Below are 14,199 nucleotides of genomic sequence, written 5' to 3' on the forward strand. Positions count from 1 at the left end.
TATATATATATATATGTGTGTGTGTGTGTGTGTGTGTGTGTATATATATATATAAAGTTTAGTGCAGTGGTCTCAATTGGGAGCAATTTTGTTGCCCAGGGGACGTTTGGCAATGTCTGGAGACCTTTATGGTTGTCACACTGGAGGGAGAGAAGCTCTTGGCATCTAGTGGGCAGAGGCAGGAATCCTGCTCAACACCCTGCAGTGTGCAGGACACCCCCCAACAAAGACTGATCCCACCCAAATGTCAGCAGTGCCCAGGCTGGGAGACTTGCCTTAGTGCTACCCCCTTCACTGGCATTATCAGAAGGCCGTGTGGGTCATTGGATCGCCCTCTTGCCGTGTTCCTCTTTCCCTTAGCTGTTACCGTGATTCTCTCCGTCTTCCCGGCGTCTTGAATGGGCGGGTTCTGTCCGTTTTCCTTCTCAGTCATCCCCACCGAAACCCTCAGAGTTGGTTTTTATCTTCACCCTCCGTGGAGTATGCCCCCCACCGGTCACCAGGTGCCTCCTCTTCAAACGCCCCCGAGAGCTCTCTCCACCTCTGATTGAACTCCTCTGGGGCCCAGGGGGGTGAACACCCGTCCCAGAAATCACAGCACGAGACCCGCGATGGCCCCGTGTTCTGTCCTCTCAAGTATTTCCAGGGTCCTTTACTGACCCCCGCCCCGTCCCAACTGAGGGCCTCCCCCGGGTCACCCCTCCGATATTTTGTTTCCGTTTCTTCCCTTGGGGCATCGCCCGCTGCAATGAACACGTGAATGATTCCTCTGGGCTGTGCTCCCCACAGACCATCCCTGGCTTTGACCTTCCACCACAGCTGACGACTCTCTCTCTGCTTCTCCCAGACATCATGCCCCGCCCGGCTACCCGACAGTCAACCGAAGTGCAGTCTCTCAACAGACGTTTACTAAGTGCTTCTTCTGCACCAGGCACTTGGCTGTTGTGTGTGTCTACAGGTTAACAGAACATAGTCTCTGCCCTTGTGGAGCTCACAAACCAGCCAGGGAGACGAAAGAAAGACGGAGAGGACGTCCATACCAAGAGCCTGACGGCAGCTCTGGGGCTGCATTTCAGTTCAGCCTTCCGAAGCTGTGTTCCAAACTATCCCATGCACCTAACCACTCCAATAAAAATTAATTTAATAAATAAGCAAGCAAGCAAATAAATAAATAATAAAATAAAATTATGCCCCAAAAAACTGGGGGACCTTCAGGACGTGTAAATTAATACATTTTTATAGGTTATATGCAAATACTAATAAAGAATCTATTTTTAGAATATAACCAAAAATAGAATTTTCAAAAGGATGAACTTCAAAAGTAAATACAAACAGAATAGGTGTTAACAAATTAATGGTAAATGTGAATTAGTAACAGGAATCATAAATACAAATTAATAGTAAAAAGAAGTAGAAATTTCCACTTACCTTCATTGGAAATCTTGGACTTTTCCTTCAGCTCCATACGGGTGATAACTCTCTATTCCTCAAGGGATAATAAACCACCCAGGGACCAGTAAAGGCAGAAAATGGTTAGCCCCTGTATAAGTCTGCTCAGGCTGCCATAACAAAGTAACACAGACTGGCAGCTAAAACAACAGACATTTATGTTCTCACAGTTCTGGAGGCCGGAAGTCTGAGATCAAGGTGCTGACAGGGAAGGTTTCTTCTGAGGCTTGTCTCCTGGGCCTGTAGAATGCCACCTTCTCACTGTGTCTTCACATGGTCTCTCTGGGTGTGTCTGTGTCCTAATCTCTTCCTATAAGGACATCGGTCATACCAGATTGGTCATACTAATGACCTAATTTAATCTTAATTCCTTCTTTAAAGACCCTGTCTTCAAATACAGTCACATTCTGAGGTCCTGGGGGTTAGGGCTTCAGTATATGATTTTGGGGGTACACAATTCAGCCACAACACCCCCTCCCGCAAGGAGGCCAGAGGAAAGAGTGTGCATCCTGTGACTGAAGGAGCCTTTCCCCGCCTGCTGAGTCCTCACCCCCGCCTGCTGTGTTTGTTTTCCTTCAGGAGCCCGAGAGGCAGTACATGCACATCGGCACCATGGTGGAGTTTGCATTCGCCCTGGTGGGGAAACTGGACGCCATCAACAAGCACTCCTTCAATGACTTCAAGTTACGAGTAGGTACGTTGTGCAGATCTGAGGCGGGTTGTGGAGAAGGCCTGGCGTCAGGAACAGATTCACGGAAAGGTCGCCATCCTTGCAATGTTGGAGCAGTACAATGACAAATGCGTCGTTAGAGCAGCAGGGCTGGACGGCAGGTGGAAGGGCCCAGGGCAGCTATGAGCTCCTGAGGCACTTTTGTGCAAATTAGAAAAAAAAACCCAAAAAACAAAAACACCTGCTTTGGTTGCACGCAGGCTGCAAGCACTTGATTTCAGAAGTGGACCCTGAGCTGGGTTTCAGTCTCTCCAGCCACGGTCATTTCTGCAGGTCATGGTAGGCGCAGCCTTCAGCCATGCCAGGAGCTGATGCAAGCTTGACTGTAAACCCCTCCATCATGTTATGAGAGTAGGACCCACTACGGGCTATAAGATGCATCCAGACTTCAAAGATGTAAGACTGTTTTTTAAAAATGCATCTTGGAATTGTTGGAATAGTCCCACACTCCTGGGATCACAACCTATAAGGACCCCAACTGTGTCCTAAATTCTAACAGAGCTGGAGCTTTTCAGATTGAACGTTCAAATACCAGAGACAAAGCCAACTTTCTTCCAAAAATAAAAATTCAAGTAAGTTCTTCCCTTGTTTTAAGTTGATTCTTGAGCATCTTTCATGCTCCCTTGCCTCTACAAATGTCTATCCAAAAAAAGTGTGTTTTAAACCCTCAGGTCTGCACACACCGCCTTGTGCCGTTTGCATGGTCACTTGCAGCCATTTGTGATTTGTAAGAGCTTCTTTGACCATTTTATGCTGTTCTTGGCAACGTATTTTGCTGCTTCTGAAAGCAAGTCCGTATAAGAGTAGCTCTTTTAACAAATTCCATCTGAGTGGCTTTTCACCTCTCTTGCATACAGATTTCAACTTTTTAAAAAATCCCAATATTGGGGGCTATTTTCTTCCTTTGGTGTTCATACGTTCTGAGTTGTAAAACCCAGAAATATTATACATTTCTTGAGCAAATGGGATTCTCTTCACTGCATGTATGTCGTATTGTCAGCATCTGAACACATTTTTATTTAGACCTTCTCATCTGTGTGCCCAGAGGACCTTTATCTGGCTCCACCCGTACAAAGAGGAGAAGGGCCAGGTGGGCAGGAAGCTGCCCCCATCAAACGTGGAGGTGGCCCTTTCACCTGGAGCTTTTTATTGCTTTAACAGCTTGGAAAATTGACTCCTCAAACTTTCATAGTATGCTCCTTAGAAAAAGAAATCAATTGCATGGCAGAATGACCCCTGTCAAATAGTCTTTTTTTTTTTAATTGAAGTAGAGTTGACTTACAATGTTGTGTTAATTTCTGCTGTACAGCAAAGTGATGCAGTTATACACATATATACATTCTTTTTTTAATATTCTTTTCCATTATGGTTTATCCCAGGATATTGAATATAGTTCTCTGTGCTATACAGTAGGACCATGTGGTTTATCCATTCTACATAGAAAAGCTTACGTCTGCTGACCCCAGCCTCCCACTCCATCTGTTGTCAAATATGTATGGACCAAAACAATATTGCCCTTCACTGCGAGGGGGAACGGGACAATTCTTTGCTAGTCATATCTGTTACATCAAAAGCCCAGGGTTCTTGGTCTGGACCATAACAATATTTTCCAGATTAATGTGAGCAAGTCAATGGACTTCCTTCAGTAGGTACTTATTGAGTGCTTACTTTACACTGATTATTGAATAACTATTAATATCTGTACACTCACCCCACACACCAGCTCTTTTAGATTTCTGCAGAAGCCCAGCTCAGTGTTTCCGTGGCCTCTGAGCTTGCCTTTCCCCAAACCCTCCGTCTCTCCCAAGGGCCGCTTCCCAGCCCCATCTTTGGACATAGTGCCATCCAGTGGCGGTTCACGGTAGGAACTCAGAAGGGTAATATTAACCCCTACAAAATCATGATACATAGCAAGAGCCAAACTTGCTCCTAATGTCCTTTTCAGCATGTCAAGCTGTAGAGTCGGTCAGTGAGTGGGAACCACAAATCAAGCACACTCCTGCGCTTCAGCAGAGATCACTCCGCTGCCAGCAACATCGGCCCAGGCTCTCTGCCCTGGCCCAGAGCCACTGACCAAGCAGGACTCAGAGCCCCAGAAGGGCAGCTGAGGGCAGTGGCGTCTGAGATCACCAGCCAGCAGCAGGAATAAATTATCTGGGATGTCTGAAACAGAGATTTGAGTTTTACTGAATACTCCACAATAGCAAAGGAGAACTTCTTTCTCACTCTTGCGTACCTTCAGGGATTTTGTGGAACAACGTTTGTGCTGTGTTTCCTGCCCCCCCTTTCCATTGCAAAGGGGAGGCTTTGCCTCCGATCTATAACTGGCCTTGTACGCGAAGCAGTTCAGTAGTGGGAAGTGAAGTCTCTCAGAAACACCCTCATTAATCCATACGATTTGATTACTGCCGTAAGGCTGGGGAGGAGGGGGTCTTAGATCCAGGAGAAAATATAGGGGGGAAAAAAATCAACCAATGTCAATACCTCTGTTTCTTTTTCTGTGGCCTACCTCCCTGCGACGCCCATAACAACTGTGGGTCCGTGTGTTTGAACTGAGTTCTTGGGACAAGGAATCGTCCTACTTGCTACACTGGGGGTGGGGGAAGACCCCAGGCAGGGGTCTGTGAGAATTAGAAGCTTGTACATGTCAAGCTCACAGAATAGTACACGGCAGGTAGAAAATGCAGCACACGTGTCAAGGGGCTGGTGGTGGTTTAAGCAAAACATTAGAGGGAACCCAGAAGCCCGCCAGCGGCAGGACGGCCAATAAATAGAGTTCACAGACCCGCTGTGGCTGGTTAAAATTAAAATAGGTGCATTTCAGAAGTAATTAACCACAAAACTATTGGAAAACAAGATAATCATCTCGTCTAAGATTACGTGGCATCATAGAAAAACAATTATAATGTTGAGTTTTATAAAGTATACCAATTTTACGCTATTACGGAATAATGATAAATAGACGTATGAGCGCGAATCAAGAAGAGGAAGAAAGACAAACATTTTACTGTTTTTGAGATGATGAAGTTAGAGGAATCATGGTTCTTTGTTTTAGAGTTCCATGAGTTGGGCGAATGTTTGCTGCGTAATGATGGTTCGGGAATGGTCTTGTAAAACTTTCCTGTTTGAGACAGTTGCTTACACTGTCAAGTTCATGATTCGAATCGTGCTCAGCTGGTTCTGGTGTGTCACAGGTATTAACCATGGCCCTGTAATAGCCGGCGTGATCGGAGCTCAGAAGCCACAGTACGATATCTGGGGCAACACCGTGAATGTGGCCAGTAGGATGGACAGCACCGGGGTCCTGGACAAAATCCAGGTAATTTAGTCTGCTCTGTCGCTATCCACCATGTCTGTCCTCTTGGGAACCATGAATAAGTATATACTAAGGGTAATATATTAAAACAGAGGGAAGAAAGTAAACTTTGTAATTTAGTTAAACTTTTTATTGGGGAAATACTAATTCGTTTCTGCATTAACTGTGAACCATAAAAATTGTGAAATAGTATGAAGGTTATTGCATTTGGGAGAATAGGTGATCACAGCGACCAACAGGGCAGTGCAACCACCTGATGGGAGGGGCGGCAGGGGTGCCCTTCTCCTTGGTATAACCCAGACCAGACGTGACCACCTGCCTTCCTCTCCCCGGGGGCTGAACTTGGAGGATGAGTGAAGGGGCCAACCACGGAGAGGAAGAGATGAAATGGAGTGAGGTGAAATGACAGTACTGGATCAGACTAGCATGGGATTCGGATATCTGGAAATGACTGGAAAGCTCTGGAATCCACCCAAGGGGGAGAATTCCAAGATCTGACAAGTTAAAAGCAGTGGTGACTGGGCACGCCTACTTGGGTCGCAGCACCAGCACCTAGAACGAGAGACTCACTCTCCGAACGAGAAGGATGTGTGTGTGTGTGTGTGTGTGTGTGTGTGCGCGTGCCTGTGTGTCTATGTGGAACTTGCTGTTTTCCTCGCCCTCAAAAAGCAGTGGTTCCACATTTCACCCCAGCTTCGTTGTCTTCTGGAAGATAAATTCCTGCCAAATGGCAAGTTTGTATGAAAATCACTGGACACAAGTAATAGGTTCTATCAGTTTTTTGTCCTCTTCAGAGAATTCCCTGAGCCCCTGTTCCGCGCCTCAGCTTGGCGGAAATCCTCAAATAACCCTGCCTCCCAAAAGTACGATGGACACTGGAGTCCGTTGTTAACCTCTGCAGGAAGCCGTCAGCTCCAGCATCACCTAGAAGGGGCTTTTCGTGAAGCCCCTGCGTAGCTCGCTTGCTTTCAGCCTGACCCCACCTCGTTCCTCCGAGAGGACCCCGTCTCTGTGGCCTTTCTCAGGCGGAGCTTGACCTTTAGATGGAAGGTGACACACGTGACCTCTACGTGTCCGCCTTGCAGTCAGAATATGAGTCAGCGGTTGCTGAAAAGTTAGCAACCGTCCAGCAAAGAGACGAGAGAGAGAAAAAAAGAGGAGTGTGGAGGAGGAGAGGAAATATCCCAGGCCTTCCCGGCCAAATTGGCCACTGCCGAGGAAAAAGAGAGCTGGCTATTCTCACGGGATCCACCCCAGACCAAGCTCTCAGCAAAAATGGGGCTCTTCTGACTAGGGCTTTCTGTCTGTACATGGCTGGCCGCTCCCCATGCCCAGGGATACTCCAGCGATCCTGGGCAGCCCGGGTCTTCTGCTTGGCGGGGAGAGAGGCAGGCTGCTACCAGGAACACATCTGCCCACCCGTGGGCCAACCTAGGCCTCCACCACACACCAGGAACATTCGGAAGATGGACGGTAGTTCCGCGTGCTTCACGACTCTCCAAGCAGTTTTCAAGCACTTAGGATAAGTAGCAAAAGCAATCTGAGAGAGGCCAGTCAGGGGAACGTGCCCTCCCGGAGACCGTAAATCCCCTACAGGTCAATGTTGACAATGATCACGTGTGTCTCTAAGAGGAAACTGGGCCTCATAAAAGTCCGTGTGACTTAGTGCCGTGCAGCCAACCTGGACCATCTCTGTGCGCTTTCTCTGAGCCCGGGGAGGGAACAAGACAGGTTTCAGCCCGTCCAGAGTGAGGGATGTCTTCCGCAGGCCTGCGTGTTCACTCAGTTCAGCGGCTGGAGGGTCCGCATCTGGGTAGGTTTTCTTCTCCGGAGGGCAGAGCTCACCCCAGCTCCACTAGCCTCTCATTTCCATTTATGTGCGAAGAAAACAGTAGTGAGATGCCAGGAAAAATTAAAAATGATGCTGAGAATATTTAAAGCTTCCCCTGGGTCTGAAGAACAAGTTCTTTTTCTTAAAGAGGATTACACTCCCACCATGCTTCCTATGCCCCAAGAACAGCATAGGAAACCCCTCATCCCCCAGCCAGGCTTCCCCTGGGCTTGGAGGAATCATAGCTGGAGTTAATTAGGTTGATGGCTCCCTCTGAACGTCCCGGTAATTGTGTGCTTGGTGATACAGGTTCCAACAGCCACTCAAGCATGCCAAGGGCGTGCTGCTCTGCACCAGCCTCAGCTGCAAAATTAACCTCCAAGGCTCCAAACGACGCGTTTGCTCACTGCATGGAAGACCGGAAGCCAAATGTCTGCAGCAGTCTCTAATTCTGATTGCCCCTAAGAACTCTAATCAGGAGAATGTATTTGTCATCTGATTTTCTTGACTATGTCCATACTTTTTCAGTTCTTATCTAATGCTCCCGAGCTACACCTGTCCTCCTCCTCCGGGACTTGGGCCCAGCCAGGGGAGGGCAGGACAGGAGCATCTGGCCTTTGAATCCCCCTTTTCCTTCCTGCTCTGCTCAGAAAGACCCACGCTTTGGCCCCTTCGCTAGGGCCCAGCCACTGGGTCACAGTGCAGAAGACAGATTGATCTTTCTAGCTCTTGCCCACAGCCTGCCCTTGAGATCGTCACAACACACACTTCAGCCTTGCTTCTGGGGCCCCCGGCTGCTGTCCTGGGTTCTAGAAGCCCAGCCCTCCTGTGGTTTTGACGTGCTGCCGCCTCTGCCCCATGGCAGCGTCCATCCTCCAGGCCTGTCTCAGCCACCGAGGGGCTGGCACATTGCCCCTGCTGCTGCCCCAACACCACACGGCCCCCCGGCGGAGTCCACACCAGAACCAGAACTGTGGTGTGGCCTGCCCGGCACACGTGTGTCACCCACATACCCAAGGTGGCCGGGCCCTACAGGTGCCATGGCCGTTTCCTCTGATGAAGTGGGATGAAATCCCTCCTCCTCGTCTGCTGTTTCACGTGGTTCCAGAGCAGTGTTACCAGGGATTTCTGGGAAAATAGCTCCCTCCCTCTCTGCTCAAGTCCCAGATACCTCCTGGGGGGCCTGGCTGGGGGACCACGTGTCTGATGGGTGGTCCCTCACCTCAGAAGCTGAGGTCCTGTTTGTAGCCCAGTCCGTGTACCTCACACGTTCTCTGCTTGAGAGGATGCCTTTTGCGGGAGGTTCTTCTGACACGCAAGCATCAGACCCCGGCCCTCGGTCCTAGGCGTGGTCTCTCTCGAGAGCACGGCACGTGCTCAAGCTGAAGACAGTACAACCCACCTCCCCTCCCCTCGGAGAGAGGATCCGTCCTACCCAGCAGGTTTCCCTGCCCACTGACCCAGCAGGACCAGGACGTAGTGCAGAGATGGGGTCCTCACCTCGTGGTGCAGTGGCAGGAAATCAGGAGTCCTGTCACATTGACAGGCCGCCCCGGAGGGGTCACTCCTTTCAGCATCCTGAGTCAATCCAATGAGGTGGGGAAACTTTCCAGACCTGACTCAGAGCATCCTGTGCGCCCTCAGGCTGGTGCGGATTCCTAATGTTCTTTCAGTTTTAGGTCATTTCATTCACGTGTATTAAACCTGAAACACGTGGCCATTTGCAGAGTCGACTGTGCTGCTTCTCATGTGTTTTCTCTTATCTATTTAAAATCTATCGTTAATATTTATTATTTTATGAAATGACATTAATAACAATTTACAAACATCATCCAAAATCCCACCACTTCAGCATAGGTTTACTTCCTTTTTTCCAGGTCTCTTACATGTGAAAGCATAATCTTCACGTGGTTAAAATCATGGCGTGGATCCAGGCTTAATTCTCTTTTGGGGGGTGAAATAGTTCGACATGATTTCATCGTCTGATCCGTGACATTCATCATGATAGCGTCGTCGTTTTTGTTTTTGTTTTTGTTTTTGTTTTTTTCAGGACACCATAAATTTGAATTTTATTTTAAAATCATTAAAATTAAACATGTCATTATTTTTCAGTTCTATAAATTGTAACTGATGTCTGTAAATAATAACAGTAGTCAATAGTCATTTTTAAATAAATGCTTACTGCATGTTCAGCCCAAGTTCAACTCTCAAATATATGGAACGCTTCACGAATTTGCGTGTCATCCTTGCACGGGGGCCACGCTAATCTTCTCTGTATCGTTCCAGTTTTAGCATATGTGCTGCCGAAGCGAGCACGATAGCATCGTAGTTTACTTAACCCTGGAGATTACTTGAATCTTAGGTTGTTTCCAGTTTTTCACTTTCTCAGCACTGAATTAAACATTGTCCTTAGAAAGCTCTTCCTCTCATGGATTATTCTCTCTTCTGATTTCTCAGGAGTAGGATGAATGGGTCAAAGACCATGAACGTTTGGGGGCTCTTTATTCTTGTAGTCAAATGCCCTTTGAAAGGGCTGTGTCCGCATCGGCACTAAGCCCGTCTTCATCTGTCACTGTGCTTCCAGGTTACTGAGGAGACGAGCCTCATTCTGCAGACCCTGGGATACACGTGCACATGTCGAGGAATAATCAACGTGAAAGGAAAGGGGGACCTGAAGACGTACTTTGTGAACACAGAGATGTCACGGTCCCTTTCCCAGAGCAACCTGGCATCCTGAAGCGTCGCCTCGGTGTTGGCAAGAAGACTGTATTTTCAGGAAGACAACAGTGCACTTTCTGACTGCCACTTCTGTCCCTCGTTTGTGATGTGTGTGCTCTGTTCTGTTCTCTGGAGCCTCTGTAGACTCATTCCTGTGACCCGGGGGCCTGCCGTGTGGTGTCTGACGTGTGCCAAGATCGCCCTGCCACTTGCACCGTGCTTACTCCTGAGAAGAAGGAAAAGGAGTGCGCATTACAGCGGAAAAGCCTTCAGAGGAACCTGACAGAGATGAGAGAGGCGAACCAGACAAACATTCTTAAGGCAATAAAACTAGGGGGTGTATATTATCTTCCGGTGCATGTTCTTTTCTGGAAAAATATGGTAGCTCGCCAACCGCATCCGCTAGTCTGACACTAAAACACACAGTATTTGTGACTAAGTTGATCCTGTCACCCCACATGGAATCCGTGTTCACCCACGTGTCTCATTTCGGTGACTGTCCTCGGCCCAGCTGGGATCCGTGGCTCCGTCACCTTGCTCTGTCGTGTCTCGTGCCGGCAGCACGTCACCATCCATCACCAGAATTAGTTCTTACAACCTAGGACTAGTTTTGTACCAAACACGTCTGATGTTTTGATGCCATTGTCTTTTGTAAGGTTAATTCATTAAAAGTTTTATGTACTTTGGTTGATAGTCTGTATCTTCCCCGCCCCCGCCCTGCCCTCTTCTTCTTTCTCCTGCGGTTTGCTCCAGAACTGAGTTGGTTTTCCACTGATTCGCCCATGGACAGTTGTTCCGGAAGCAGAGATTGAACTCTCCTTGGGTAAATCAGATCGGGACAAAGTTTGTGATGCCAATCGTTGATTATGCAACTCCCTGGAAAGAAAGACGGTATGCTTCACTGTGTCACGTGGTCTGTTTTCATTTTGGCATCTCTAGGGAACATTTGCAGGGAAAAATATTGCTACTAGCAGCGGCACACACTCCGTCCGCATACTCTGATCTACTGTAATACGTCGGTAGAGCTACGAGGCACCGAATAATTGGGAACTAGGTACATCAGCCTCACAATAGTTTGAACTAACGAGAGAAGCCACCAAAGCCCCACGAGCTGCCTGTTATGTCTGAGGAGACTTAAGAAGGCACGGGGACTTCCCTGGTGGTCCAGTGGTTAGGACTTCGCCTTCCAATGCCGGGGGTGCGGGTTCGATCCCTGGTCGGAGAACTAAGGCCTCGCGGCCAAAGACCCAAAACATAAAACAGAAGCAATATTGTAACAAATTCAATAAAGACTTTAAAATGGTCCACATCAAAAAAAAAAAAGAAAAAAAGAGGGCCCAAAGCCAATGTCGATGCATTTTTGAAGAGAGAAGACCTGGAAAACTGTGTTCTTGTAAATCCAACTCAAAAGTTTTGGTTTCTTTCTTCCCCTAAAGAAATCATACTTTGCCAAAGGGTGAAAAATAGGTCATGCATAATCAAATGTTTAGAAGCAAAGCCGCCAATGCCAGCCTGGTTGGGCACACCACAGCTCAGGGCAGGCATCTGTAGGAGGTCAAGGACCCCAGTGATGCACTAGGAAGCGGCTGGGAACTCGGGCTTGAAACAGGAGACCTCCGTTTAATCCCTGACTCTGGTTTTTTTGTTACTAGCTGTGAGACTTTGAACACATTTTTCAGTTTCTCTTAGGACTCTTTTCCTCATTGGTAGCTCATGGGATCGGGTCTGATTAAAAGAGCTAATGACCGTGAGAGAGGCTGGCAGGTACCCAGGCTTTGCTCCAGCTTGTTGGACCCAGCGCATTGCAGGACCAACATGGCCACCCTGCCAGGGCGTGGTAAAAAGCGCTTATCGAAATTAATAACCGGACTCCATCATCAAAGTGGGAATACAGCATGACTTGTCCAATTGTCTGCCCCAGTCAGAAAGTTTTTGATCCTATAATTGCCACTCAGCATTGACCTTTATACATCTAATTCTCCAAAAAGGTGACTGAGGGAAGAAAAACAGTATGAGGGCATTTCTCTTCACTGTAACCGAGATCCGGACTAGGATGCCCTAGGTTTCAGGGACTTCGAACTGCCCCTGTGGGTTCTTCCTCCCTTGGAGCCCACAGCATCCATCCTGGGGCTCTTTTTGTCACCTGCCCTTAAAGGGAGACACCTGCAGGTGGGTGATTCACCCGGTGCCCTTAACTGTGCCCCTCCGCCCCTGCCCCGGATGCAGAAGGAGAACTGCTTTTCCCCAGAGCTGTATCTCCAGCCTCATCAAACAGTAGATTTTTTAAAGCAATCAGAGCGAGTCCACCGCGCAAAGGGCTGTGCACACATGGGTCCCTCAAAGTGAGGTTCCCAACCAGCAGCATCGGTATCACCTGGGAACTTGTTAGAAATGCACATTTTTCAGGCCCCACTGCAGACCTGCCAACTCAGAAATCCTGGTGGGGGGCCCAGCACGCTCCCTGTGCTCTGCAGAGCAGGTCCTCCACGTGATTCGGATCCCCCATCAAGCCTGAGACCCCCTGCATTTTACAACAGAGGAACCAGGTGCAGAGAGGTTCAGGGGCTTGTCCAAAGTTTCCCAGTTGATCAGTGACTAAGACGAGACTGGAAGGGAAAACTGCCTGTTTCCTGAATCTGAACGTGTGACCTGGTGGTCAAGGCTCCCTAAGTTCAGGCAACTACGGACATTGCTGTGAGCAAATCATGCACATGAGAGGACTCGCCAGCCATGTCCATCAGCCCATCATGGCTGCAGCACTGATGACACGTAAGAATCTTGCCTCAAAACCCTCCTTAACCCCTCAGTCTTGTAGGAAGCCCCCCTCTCATGAAAAACACTGTGAGTCCAGTCCCCTTAACACTGCAGTATTTTTAATACATCTGTTTAGAAAAGTCTACGTTGTCATGACTCTTCCATGTTATTCTTTTTCCCAGCTCAGTGTGCTTTCCTAAAGACAGCAACACTCTGCTTTTGAAAAAACACTGACAAATGGAAATTTAATAAATCAAAACAAATTATTTTAATGTATGTTTTTCTTTGACAAGATGACTAATGGGCATTCATTGATTGGCTTTAAGGTGTAAAAGTCAAGATGCTGAAAGAAATATAATTTTCCTTTGCTGCCTAATAAACATGAGTGCTTTTGAAAGCTTGCCCAATTAAAGCCCTGCTTTTTAGAAGTAGTAGAAGGTTAAGGGAGTAGAATCTGACTTAAAGTAACTGAAAATAATCTGACATTAATTTATTGCAACTCCTTTCAGATGAAGGCATTTTTTTTTTTTTTTTTTGGCTGCATTGGGTCTTCATTGCTGCACACGGGCTTTCTCTAGTTGCAGTGAGCGGGGGCTTCTCACTGCGGTGGCTTCTCTTGTTGTGGAGCACGGGCCCTAGACGCATGGGCTTCAGTAGTTGTGGCACGCAGGCTCAGTAGTTGTGGCTCACGGGCTCTAGAGTATAGGCTCAGTAGTTGCGGTGCACGGGCTTAGTTGCTCCGTGGCATGTGGGATCTTCCCAGACCAGGGCTCGAACCCATGTCCCCTGCATTGGCAGGCGGATTCTTAACCACTGGGCCACCAAGGAAGCCCCAAAGGCATTTCTTAGAGGTGCCTTGTCTTTCTTGGTAATCAAGACTGAAGAAAGAATAATTTATAAAAATTTCCATCACCCAAACTTTATATTTTCTATCATGTTACTATAAGCATGCTTCATGCACCCAAAGGCATTTCAAATAAACTGCTATTTGTTTGAAAAAAAATAAAAGACATCAACAGTGAAAAAACATTTTCAAAAGTATAAGGAAATATTTAAGAGTCATTCAGCCTTGAAATTGCCAGGAACGCAGTGTCATAAGTCCTTAGAGAATCAAGACAATAAAACCAGCAATGGAGGAATCAGCATTGAAATTAATTAGATCACCTGCCCATTAACTGCTAAGCTGTGGAAAATTTAATCATGATAGGTGACGGATGATTTCTTCCAAGAGATCCATTCATTAAAAACATAGCCAATATCTTAATACTTGAATAAGTTTCAAATCACCTCCAAAGTAAACATTTCTAACTTTGGTTAAAGGCAGCAGCTGCTTCCTAAAAGAAAACTGTTCAAAGTGACAGTCACAGCCCCTATCGTGCAGGTTAAGACCACACCCCAGTG

At 47.5% G+C, this 14,199-nt stretch overlaps 1 protein-coding gene and 1 non-coding gene across 2 annotated transcripts in view; one reads left to right on the top strand and one right to left on the bottom strand.

Annotated features, from left to right (window-relative positions):
* The window catches only part of ADCY2 (adenylate cyclase 2), a 438,100-nt gene extending 428,037 nt beyond the window's left edge, over positions 1–10,063 (top strand). The window contains exons 23-25 of the mRNA XM_068531874.1: positions 2,029–2,143; positions 5,374–5,498; positions 9,911–10,063. Of these exons, the coding sequence (XP_068387975.1) occupies positions 2,029–2,143; positions 5,374–5,498; positions 9,911–10,063 (393 nt within the window). The remainder of the gene's footprint in view (positions 1–2,028; positions 2,144–5,373; positions 5,499–9,910) is intronic.
* On the bottom strand, positions 9,536–9,642 carry LOC137760298 (U6 spliceosomal RNA). The gene has a single exon (XR_011073263.1). It is a non-coding gene; the product is annotated as a U6 spliceosomal RNA (small nuclear RNA).
* Positions 10,064–14,199: the final 4,136 nt, after the last annotated feature.

Source organism: Eschrichtius robustus, chromosome 2 (genome assembly GCF_028021215.1).
Source record: "Eschrichtius robustus isolate mEscRob2 chromosome 2, mEscRob2.pri, whole genome shotgun sequence".
NCBI lineage: Eukaryota > Metazoa > Chordata > Mammalia > Artiodactyla > Eschrichtiidae > Eschrichtius > Eschrichtius robustus.